General features: G+C 35.4%; 1 protein-coding gene across 2 annotated transcripts; it reads left to right on the top strand.

The window, feature by feature from the left end:
* Positions 1–2129: 2129 nt before the first annotated feature.
* LOC110631751 (glycine dehydrogenase (decarboxylating), mitochondrial) lies at positions 2130–9754 on the top strand. Of its 2 annotated transcripts, XM_021779699.2 has the most exons (15): positions 2130–3959; positions 4198–4443; positions 4523–4600; positions 4674–4774; positions 4852–5047; positions 5179–5304; positions 5875–6060; positions 6174–6287; positions 7316–7468; positions 7806–7994; positions 8310–8387; positions 8470–8595; positions 8697–8795; positions 8952–9069; positions 9465–9754. In XM_021779699.2, the coding sequence occupies exons 1-15, from the start codon at positions 2679–2681 to the stop codon at positions 9557–9559; spliced, it is 3186 nt and encodes a 1061-aa protein (XP_021635391.2). In that variant the 5' UTR covers positions 2130–2678; the 3' UTR covers positions 9560–9754. The 2 variants fall into 2 exon arrangements, with proteins under 2 accessions (XP_021635391.2, XP_058001822.1); XM_058145839.1 differs by having other exon boundaries at positions 8952–9754.
* The last annotated feature ends 2470 nt before the right edge of the window (positions 9755–12224 follow it).

Raw genomic sequence — 12224 nt, 5'->3', positions numbered from 1 at the left:
AACACTTATTTGAAATTAGCCACAATTTTTTATTAGGCTTCAAGTAAGGGCCAAAAAATTGCAAAGTCCAATTCAACCCCACCCCCACCCCGCCCACAACAACCCCCCCCCCCCCCCCCAACTTGGATTATTTTGGGACTATAATAAGTTAACTATATCATTGAGTATAAACTCCAATACCCTTTGCACCGTCACCTCTTAGGGAGTTGATTCCCCCAGCCCCTAACAATCTCTCCAAAACTATATTCTGAATCCATCACTAGGAGATCAACTAATACCTTTCAAGACATAAGGCCAAATACTCAAGACACCTTTCAAAAAAACATAGCAATTTGATTGTAACTCCACTCTATACTTAGAGCACAATACCTAAGCCTATAAAGAATAAGGCTCAAATATCAACCCCCAATCAATTTTCATTAAAAAAAAATACTTGGTTGAGCAGGTTCAAGTCCCTATAATCGAGACCTCCCAATTCATTTTGGCTGCTGGATCTATTCCCATGGAACCAAAGCAATCTTCCCCTTCCCTTTTGATAAACCCTAAATAAAAATTCTAGAAGTTTACTCGACTTCTATACAAATATGAATATGAAGCTTCATGGACTGCATTGCATAAAGAGGAATGGAAAACATAATAGACTAGTTTAGAGTAAGTTACTTGCCAAACCAAGTTGCTTCACTTTCGAAAGTATAAATTTTCAAAAATTAAGACAACCAATACAAATTTACTTTGAAAAGAAAGTAAATTTGACTATTATTGATATGAAACCAAATAAAAAAAAAAAGAAACATATATATATATATATATATATATATATATATATATATATAAAATAAAGTAGAATAAAATCAATAAAGCATATCTTCAGAATTACAACATCGATTTAGAGCTTGGAAATTGACAATAATACAGTAAGCACACTAACCAAACCTAATGTTGAACAATAATTTTAATTTGTAGAGAGAGAAAAGACTTAATCAAATCTCAAAAAGTCAAATTTTTATGATTTTTGTTTTAGTGATTCTAGTTTTGAATTTGAGAACAATTTCGATAAGATAGTTGCAATTTCAATTTGGGGTGTTCTCAATTATAGTTTTAATTTTTTTTTTTTTAATTTTTTAAACAACAGATTCAAATTATATTGGATCACCAAATTGAATAGTTGACTCTAATTCAGATCGATTTAAAATTCAAGAAAAAAGAGACCGATAGGCTTTCTCCAAAATGATTCCAATTCGATTTCCACCTTTGAATTACTAATTTGTTTGAGTCTCAAATTTAATGAAGCAGATTCCGTTTCGATTACTTCCAAACGATAGCCTTCCCGACAGATTCTCATCCCAACTAGTAGAGATTCGTATCTTTACTCTAAATTCCACCTTTCCTACTTTAGCTTCATCTCCACCGTCAACTGAGCATCATTCCATTAATCCTACGGTCTTGATTTTACGAGGATAACTCAAACCATACCTACCACAAGAACTGTTTTTTCAACGCATTTCTAATTTTTGTCACAACGATCAACTGCAACCAGACATTTTTCTAAGGTTGATCAGATAATTTCCCATTTATGCCCTCCACCCAACTCCCCCCTGGGTCCCACAAAATAAAAAATTAAATAAAAAATAAAATAAATTTCTCAGGTCCACTGCCTGTTTGAAGATATTAAAAATTAAAAATAATTTATTTTAATTATAAAAATTTTAACCTAATTTAATTTAATTCGATAATTAAAAATATATTATAAAATAAAAAAATTGAATAATCGAAAACATAAAATTGAATAATCGAAAACATACTACAAATTTATTATTTGTTATAATTTATATTTACTATTATAGTATTATTGATTTATATATTTATTAATTATTATAAATTTATTAAATATAAGATTTTTTTAAAATTTTATAGAAAATTATAATTTTATAATTGTATTATCGGTGGGAGTTTTAGAAATGAAAATAAATGAATTTCAATTTTAAAGTTATGTATAAAATTAATTAAATCTTATATTTTATGTTGGATAATTATAAAACATGAAATTCATTTAAATGAATTTTAAAATTTATGGTAAAATTAAATCAAAAGGTTTTAAGTGCCTCCGATTAGTCCAGAAACCCTAACCCTAGACTGCTATTGTAGTGGGATGGGACGTCGGGATAGGCTGGGTGTGAAAGAGATTCTGCCACCCAAGAATCTCTGATAACACTATTCAAGAAATTTTTTTTTATTATGAATGAAAAATGGGAACCATTTTGATCCATTGATAATCAATCTGTTTTCATTCAATTTCTTCCATTCATTTTTTGTTTTTGGAGATTTGGTATAGTTTTATTTTTGTGATACTCTGAGAAAAAAAAAAATCTGTCCTTTTCTTCATAGGTACCCAGTCACTCACCACCCACCACCACCAGATCTTGAAGCCATAGTTTTCTTATTATTTTTTTTTATTATTTTTTACATATTATATAATATATACAACCAGCATATATTATTCATACAGAGACAAAAATTCACTATATTGTCACCAACCCACTTCTCCATTTATTCCACAGAGCACAGATAATCTCATTCTTCAAACTCCTTTGCTTCACCAACCTCTCCCTTCTGGTTTAACCCAGAAGGAAGGAGAAAAGGGAAAAAGAGCACTTCTTTTTTCTGTGTACATCACACTCATGGAACGTGCAAGGCGCCTGGCTAACAGGGCAATCCTGAAGCGGCTGGTGAATGAATCCAAGCAATGCAACCACCAGGGCCGCAATGAGTCTGCAACTCTGTTAAACTCTTCTTCTCCTGTTTTGTACAGTCCTTCGAGGTATGTCACATTGTTGTCATCTTTTGCTTCTAGAAATCCCAGATCAGGGATGTTGCTAGGAGGTAAAAATATTGTATTCCATAATGTTTTTGCTGGTTATTATGGTGTTGGGTCACAAGTTCGATCCATATCTGTTGAGTCTTTGAAACCCAGTGATACTTTCCCTCGCCGCCATAACTCTGCCACCCCAGAGGAGCAATCCAAAATGGCTGAGTTATGTGGGTTTGATAATCTTGATTCGTTGATAGATGCAACTGTGCCTAAATCTATTAGAATTGATTCAATGAAGTTCTCAAAGTATGATGAGGGGCTAACTGAGAGTCAAATGATTGAACACATGAAAAAATTGGCATCAAAGAACAAGGTTTTTAAGTCATATATAGGGATGGGGTATTATAACACACATGTTCCACCGGTTATTTTGAGAAATATAATGGAGAATCCGGCTTGGTACACACAGTACACGCCTTACCAAGCTGAGATATCTCAGGGGAGGTTGGAGTCCTTGCTTAATTATCAAACCATGATTGCGGATCTCACTGGATTGCCCATGTCAAATGCTTCATTGCTTGATGAAGGGACTGCTGCTGCTGAGGCCATGGCTATGTGTAATAGTATCCTAAAAGGGAAGAAAAGGACTTTTATTGTTGCAAGCAACTGTCACCCACAAACTATTGATATCTGTAAGACTAGAGCTGAAGGTTTTGACCTTATGGTAGTTACTATGGATCTTAAGGATATCAATTACAAAAGCGGTGATGTTTGTGGGGTTTTGGTTCAGTATCCGGGTACTGAGGGTGAAATTTATGATTATGAGAACTTTATTAAGAACGCTCATGCTAATGGGGTTAAGGTCGTTATGGCAACGGATTTGTTGGCACTAACAGTGTTGAAGCCTCCTGGTGAATTGGGGGCTGATATTGTTGTTGGATCAGCTCAGAGGTTTGGTGTTCCAATGGGATATGGAGGTCCTCATGCAGCATTTTTGGCTACCTCACAAGAGTACAAAAGGTTGATGCCTGGAAGAATTATTGGCGTTAGTGTTGATTCTTCTGGGAAGCCTGCTCTGCGTATGGCGATGCAAACCAGGGAGCAGCATATTCGCAGGGACAAGGCTACCAGTAACATCTGCACTGCTCAAGTAAGACATTATTGTTCCTATTATTAGCATTTTGTTAGTCATGTTTAGACTGCTTGTGAAAACCACTTTAAATGCCATTTTTTTTTCAACAAAAGCTGTGAGACAGACTTAAATCATATTTGTGTCAGGAAAACATTCACTTGTATTTTTCCTTTATCAATAGAGCAGTCCCTATCCTAAGCATTGTAGTAAGTTGACCTTGCTTTAGTTGAAAGGAATATTATCTTCTTCTATTTAGGCCTTGCTTGCAAACATGGCTGCTATGTATGCTGTCTATCATGGACCTGAAGGCCTTAAAGCCATCGCACAAAGGGTTCATGGTCTTGCTGGAGCCTTTGCTCTTGGACTGAAGAAACTGGGAACAGTGGAAGTCCAGGGCCTTCCCTTCTTTGACACTGTAAAAGTTAAGGGTGTTAATGCACATGCAGTAACTGATGCTGCATACAAAAGTGAGATAAACTTGCGAGTCGTAGACGCAAATACTGTAAGTTTAATTCTATCTGTTGTATTACTTGACTACAAGTCAATGTCACAGGATTATCAGAATATGATTTGCTTTTCAGATCACTGTTTCCTTTGATGAAACAACCACCCTGGAGGATGTTGATAAACTTTTCAAAGTTTTTGCCAGTGGCAAGCCTGTAAGTAGTACTAAATATTTCTAATGCTTTGATGGCTCCATGTAATCAAGATTATGAATATCAAAAATGTCAGGTCCCATTCACTGCTGCATCTCTGGCATCAGAAGTTCAGAATGCAATCCCTGGTGAACTAAAAAGGGATAGCCCATTCCTGACCCACACAATCTTTAACACGTACACCCTAGTCCTGAAAATTTGAACAAGAAGCTTATTATCTGGAAGCCACTCTAAATTTTATTTGTTTTTATTAGGTACCATACAGAGCATGAGCTGCTCAGGTATATCCATAGGTTACAGTCGAAGGATCTATCTCTGTGCCACAGCATGATTCCACTGGGATCTTGTACAATGAAACTGAATGCAACATCTGAAATGATGCCAGTAACATGGCCTAACTTTACTGACATTCACCCTTTTGCTCCTACTGAACAGGCTGAGGGTTATCAGGTGGGTTCTTACAGATGTTATTTAAACAGAAAATTGAGATGTGTTTTAGCTATCTTTCATATGACCATATGTGGTGCTTCTTGTGAATGAACAAACAAATTGACTTTTTCTGAATGATTATATTCTCTAAGGAAATGTTCAATGACCTGGGCGAATTATTGTGTACCATTACTGGATTTGACTCATTCTCATTGCAACCAAATGCTGGTGCTGCTGGAGAGTATACTGGGCTGATGGTTATTCGTGCATATCATAAGGTATAGTGATATCAACCTGTAAACAGTTTGCTAAGTCCCTGTAGGATATGGGCTGTAGCCATAAATTTTTTTAGTGGTGTCCTAATGAGAAAATTTTGATGTTTTCTAAGTTGAAACTCGTATTATGCCGAGCCCAAAATCAAGCATGTTGATTACAATCTTTGAGGCTTCATTCTATTCATTTAAAATGTTATCATCAGAAAAAAGGGGGAAATTCTCTGAAATTAATTCATAGTATCTGAAGTCAAACCTTTCTAGTTTCCTCTGACTCTTTTATTTATGGAAAGTATTCCGTCAATATAGGTATAACTCCATTGTTTAAGTGATTCAGTCACTGGAGTCTGCAAACTATCTGATGATGCACTCTGTTCCTCAAATGTATAATTAAACTGAATTATGGAACACTTGCTGGTTTCTCTGTTCACTGTAGATTTTGTTACTTTTTTTTTTTTTCTTGTTCATGTCTAGAAAGTCCACCTAATGCCAATCCTTTTTGTAGCATTTTTCTAATGTTGTCTATCATTTTTTTAATGAATAAATTATGCTAATTCTTGCTGAATGAAATTGCAGTCAAGAGGGGATCATCATCGCAATGTGTGCATTATACCTGTTTCAGCACATGGGACAAATCCTGCTAGTGCTGCCATGTGTGGAATGAAGATTGTTGCTGTTGGAACTGATGCAAAGGGAAACATTAACATTGAAGAGCTTCGGAAGGCTGCTGAAGCCAATAAGGACAACCTATCAGCACTTATGGTATGGATATTTTGTTTAATTGATGATTTAATTTTATATTGATGAAGACATCAGTGGGCTCTGTTGGGAACTTTTCATGTGGTGCCAGTTGACTTATTCTGATTTAAATTTAGGTTACATATCCTTCCACTCATGGAGTTTATGAAGAAGGTATTGATGAGATATGTAAGATAATTCACGACAATGGAGGTCAAGTATATATGGATGGGGCTAACATGAATGCACAGGTCTGTTTTCTCATATTATCTTTCTTTAATTTACTATTAGATTTGTTAGTCCTTTTCCCATATCTTTCCAATTGGATATGTGATAGAGTAAGGAACACAAATAAGAATTTAAAAGAACAATTACAAGTATAATTGTATTAATTTCTAAGAACCGGAAGTAATACAGAGAAAATTCTCAAATTACAAACTCCCAAACATTCCTTCTCATTACTTTACTGGAATGCGTAAAACAAGAACAAGATAAGAAACTTCCAAATAACCAGAGAATGTAGCTCTCTAGCCCCAAGCGATAATGCCAAAATTAATAACAGAATTCTTCACACCTTTTCTCCTCTTTCTTTCTCTATTTATAGATATTCAATTTTTCTATCCATTAGAAGAATCTCCAGGTGGCTTCTTCTCCATAATCCTCTCCAAAAGAATAGGCTCCTCCATTCTCATTCCCTCCAGCCTCATCATTTCCAGATGCTGCTGCTCCCTTCATCTTTCTTCAAAAATAAACCCTGGGTTTGTAACCTTTCCGGCTGAGCCCATCTTCTCATCTTGATCCATAACAATTTGGTGCTGTTACTTCATGAACGTATATCCTTTGGAATAATGTACATGGCTTGATTCACTTGCTTTTTTTGTTTAATGTGATTGCTAGGTAAAGAAGTTATCAAGCAATTCTAAAACTGCATATTTAGTCTGTGTAATCCTTGAAGGGATGCACTTGGCAAAGTTATGAATCTCTATGCAAATTAGATCAGGATTTTCTTGTTAAATTCAAATTAATAAATTTTCCATTGCATTAATTGCTGCATAAACTGCATTTGAAACAAGAAAAAAAAAAGTGTGGTGGTCCTAGTTTTCTCTTTTGGCTGATGCTCATCTTCTTATTTGGAAGAGTTCATGGATTTAATTGAATAGTCGACAGGTCATCCGAATTTTACTTGTTGCAGACATCTCTGGATTATTGTGGCATAAACATTATTGTTTATTATGTCAGGTGAACATATTGTCTTAATTTTAAGTTTTGGTTCTTTCAGGTGGGTCTGACAAGTCCTGGTTTTATTGGAGCTGATGTTTGCCATCTCAATCTCCATAAAACATTTTGCATTCCACATGGAGGTGGTGGCCCTGGCATGGGTCCTATTGGTGTGAAGAAACACTTGGCACCATTTCTACCTTCACATCCTGTGGTACATATTCTTATTACTGTGAATAACTTATCAGATGCATTTTCTAATTTAGATTCTATATATGTGTTATGTTTCTTGACTAGACAATTGCTTAATAAATTTTATGGGACTGCTCTTGTTAGGATTTCCTATTCTATATTGAATTTCATAATCCATTTGATAATAGCAATAAATCATACATGAAAAGCTGGAGCAGATTGTACCTTCTTATTAATTCGTATTATTGAAATGACTATAGTAATCATTACTCATGTTTCCTTGTTTCTATTGTTTGCTACATCAATATCTTTCTGTCTTTGTCATTCAGCTTTTTATTTTCTTTTTCGTTGAATTGAAGGTATCTACGGGTGGCATACCAGCCGCCGATAAAACTCAGCCATTGGGAACCATTGCAGCAGCACCATGGGGCTCTGCACTTATCTTGCCGATATCTTATACTTATATAGCAATGATGGGTTCTAAAGGATTGATGGAAGCTTCGAAGATTGCCATCTTGAACGCAAACTACATGGCAAAGCGTTTGGAGGTTAATTTTCCCTTGACTGTCTTTTCTTCTGTAATTAATAATCAATCAGTTCTGTGAACAATTGGTGCATTCGGAGCTTCAAGAAAAGTTCATGGAGTCTTTCAACCCCTTTGTATAACAAGCTTCAGTAGTGAAATGGCTAAAATCATGCTCAACATTACTACAATATTTTATGATGTGTCTGAAATGCCTGTTGGCTATATTCTCTTCAGTAGAACTTGGGGTCGTGACTTCTGAATTCACTGTTGAAGTTAATAACTAGGCAATTATTTATTGTCCTTTTTCTTTATTTTCTGTTATTTTTTTGCTTATCAGAATTACTACCCCGTTCTTTTCCGTGGTGTAAATGGAACAGTTGCCCATGAATTCATTGTGGACTTGAGAGGCTTTAAGGTAGTTCATATATTACATATTTGTTTTAATCATTCCCATTTTTTTAATCGTCACGGGTAATTGCAAGACATTCTTCTTGCAGAATACTGCTGGGATCGAGCCAGAGGATGTTGCCAAACGTCTCATGGACTATGGATTTCATGCACCAACAATGTCATGGCCTGTTCCAGGCACCCTTATGATTGAACCCACTGAAAGTGAAAGCAAGGTAAAAGGCTAAAAGCTGCAGAGGATTTCCTCTCTTTTTATATCCCCCACCCCACTTCTCCCTTCTCATGTAGTTTCAATCAAATTCAACTTCTTTTTCAGGCTGAGTTGGACAGATTCTGTGATGCTCTCATCTCCATTAGGGAGGAAATTGCACAGATTGAGAAAGGAAAAGCTGATATCCACCACAACGTCCTAAAGGTCAAATGTCTTGTTATTTTTTCAGTAAAACTTTTACAATAAGATTTACTAATGCCTTTAAATGTTGTACTGGCATAGTAATTATGCATTTTGGTTTAAGTAATTATTTTTAATACATTAAGCCCTGGAGTGATCATCTAAAACGTGGAAATGCAGGGAGCTCCTCATCCACCATCTTTGCTAATGGCAGATGCATGGTCAAAACCATATTCTCGGGAATATGCAGCCTTCCCTGCGTCTTGGCTCCGGGTTGCGAAGTTCTGGCCCATTACAGGTTTGTGTTTTGATTTTATTTTTTATTTGTCTTTCTTGAAAGTTAATTGCCTTGTTAAATCTTTTAGGATTGCCATCGTTTTTGCTTTCTGTTTCAAGGACCAGTCTAGTTTCTTCCTTTCAGAGAAAATAAAGCTATATCAGACTGGTGGTCATTTCTTCAAGTTCTAGTCATGTAGAATTTAGATCAACAATGACATAGTGATATAATCATCTGAATGCACTTGGTTATCCATCTTCCATATTTAGAGATTGCAATTTCAATAATTTTTGTGATTAGTGAATAATTTGTCTATAGCATGGAATTGGAAGTACCGTGTCAGTTCAATATACATGTGTACATGTTGATAGCTCTTCAGTTTTACTGATGACTCCATCTGGGAACTGTTATTGCAGGACGCGTGGACAATGTGTATGGTGACCGCAACCTTATCTGCACCCTTCTTCCAGCATCACAGTATGTGGAAGAACAGGCAGCAGCTACTGCTTAATCTGCATATATGTGTTCCTCCTTGTGAGGCTGCCTTATGAACAGAAAGTCAAAGAATCATCACTTTTACTTGTTTGTATGTAAGTTTTCCATATGCATATGCTCATTGCTGCTGGAACCATTCATTTATCAATGTACTAATAATCTGCTGTATTTAATAACAATTGTTGCTAATTGCAACAATTAACTTCTGTAATTATCGTTGCTATTCATCTCTCCCCCTCCGCTGTCAGCTCGCTTGCAATTATGTATATGTCATGTCTGATCAAAAGGCAAAAGCATTTAGCATTTAAAAACCTTGTAAAAAAAATCATAATAAAATTTCTTCTAGAACTTGCAGGCAACCCACATAGACAAGTTGCTATGTGGGAATTTGGAACAATGTGTTGTGCATATTGGTCATGCAAGCTTATTGTTTTTATTATCCTGTCATATTTTATTGATTGTCTACCTTCAATCCCTGCAACTAGAAAAGGTTGTTTCATGGAAATTGTCTTCCGTTCTTGGGGCAGTGGGAGGGAACCCTACTTCCTCTTTCATTCTCTCTATTTTTTTTTCCTCGATCGATGTGTATTTCATTACTTAGAGAAGGCTAGTCGCCCAATTACATGCGACACATTCATGCCAAACAATCAGGGAAAATAGCTACAGGGGCCCATCTCTATCTCAGAAAAGCCTAGCCCACTATGACAGAAACCCTAAACAGAGAAGGGAAAAGGAAATCCGGTGAGAAACTGCAGCAAACCAACTCAATCTTCTTAGTAAACGCTAGTGGGAGATCAAAGGACTTACTGAAGCACGACATACAAAAGGACCCTTTCTCTGAAAGCCAACCTGATCAACAGATTTAGCACAAGGAAGGATCTAAAAACATAAACAATACTCACATTAAACCCCTCTTCCTGTTTCTGCCGGCTGCACTCCAAAGCTAAAACAATATCTACAAACTCACCTGAAGTGGATAGGAAACGCACAATCAGGTAAGAAGAAAAGACACCTTCCCCTGTCCAGAGGGGCAAAGGAAGACCACCTACTACGACAAACAGAAAGGGCCTAATACCCTAAAAAAAGAAGTTAAAGGAAGACATACTACTTTCCTTTCTTTTCTTCTATGAACCCATAGAAAATTAGTGAAGTATTATTTCAAGTACACCCTACCATGATTTTACATAAAATTATTAGTGTATATTGATTGATTTGATGTATATACTTGAGTGTAGATAAGATTCACTCGTTTGTTATCGTTATTGGCCATTGGTTATGTGTCACTTGCACATCTGTACAACAATTCAACCAAGGGAACTCATTGGGCCATAGGCTAATATCGCTTGAATGTTCAGGTCAGCTTCTGAATATTAATGGAGAAACCAGATAATGTTTTCTAGTTTAAGGTAAGAGACGAATAATAAATGAATAAGGAGACAGTCGTCCCACATGTCATATCGACAAAAAAAAAAAAAAAATTTTATAGGACTATATAAGGTTGGTGTGAGATTATGATCAAAGAGCTTGATTTAGTTTTAAGGAAATATGAAACATGTTACCCTTAATTGTATATAGAAAATCTCAATTAATTGTTTGAATAAAAGATATGTCTTTAACTAAATCTTATATAGTGTCTTTCGATAATCCTAATATTTAAACAGATTAATTAGGTGATTGATGATTCTAATTCAAACTATCTTATAGTACGATTTTCAGAGTATGTCTCAGACAGAGACGTGATTTAAACACCAAATTATAAGGCTCGGATGCCATTATATTCCCACAATGAATGATCAAATGATGCATCTCCTAAACATACAATGATTTTACCAGTTGGAAGTGCACATCTCATCTTATTTGGAAATCCAAACTCTACTTTAATTAGTATTCTTTAATGAACACACTCCTAATCCAAACAGAAGTCAACCGGATGCCAATAAAACAGGATCAGACATGTTCAACCTAACAGCCACAAAGATCTCAGAACAACATCAAGTTCGAAGGACTAAATTTGATATGTATTATATAGAAATTGATAGCACATTACATTAGTATAAATATTGACTCAATAGTACTGGAATCATTACTCAGTGAATAGAAAAATAATTGTGTTGACATCATTCAAAATTTGAGTTTTTCCTATGCAAAAAGCCATCTAAAAGCCAAGAAAGAAAACCCACATTTTCCTTGAGAAGCTTGGAAAATAGTAGAAAAACTGGGGGAGTCAAAAGTGCAGTTGGCCCAATTCATAGCCAGCTCTGGTGACCAACATGAAACAGTCAATTTCACTGCAAGATTCTTAACACCCAATTCCTAACTTTTTCTTCTGTGCATGCATGTTTCTTTTTTACTGCATTTTTTATGCTCTTCCTTCAATATTTTCCTTGTGATCGCTTCCACCTTTTCCATTCTCCAAAGCCATTTAGCCTGTTAGATTCAATCTATCATCATGTGACCCAAAAGGTTAATTAATGTGAAAAGTAGAAAGATAGTTTTATCCAATGAATCAAGTAATGAAAATTTTTGCCTGGTTTTATAGCTGGTTTTATATCTTATCCACTCCGTTGATGTCCATTTTCCTCCTTTTGGGCAATTGCTTCTTGCGTCTTATTTGGTTTAAATGAACCACTTTCTAGAAATTATATTTTTCACAAAGTAAGTTACTTAATTTAGGATAAGTA

Source organism: Hevea brasiliensis, chromosome 4, assembly GCF_030052815.1.
Source record: "Hevea brasiliensis isolate MT/VB/25A 57/8 chromosome 4, ASM3005281v1, whole genome shotgun sequence".
Taxonomy (NCBI): domain Eukaryota; kingdom Viridiplantae; phylum Streptophyta; class Magnoliopsida; order Malpighiales; family Euphorbiaceae; genus Hevea; species Hevea brasiliensis.
The sequence above is the reverse complement of the archived record's forward strand: the minus strand, read 5'-3'. Positions and strand labels throughout refer to the sequence as shown.

Coding starts and splice junctions, on each gene's coding strand:
- LOC110631751 (XM_058145839.1), top strand. CDS start 2,679: ATGGAACGTGCAAGGCGCCTGGCTAACAGGGCAATCCTGAAGCGGCTG. Junction 4,444..4,522: donor GAGTCGTAGACGCAAATACT/GTAAGTTTAATT, acceptor TTTGCTTTTCAG/ATCACTGTTTCCTTTGATGA. Junction 6,288..7,315: donor GGGCTAACATGAATGCACAG/GTCTGTTTTCTC, acceptor TGGTTCTTTCAG/GTGGGTCTGACAAGTCCTGG.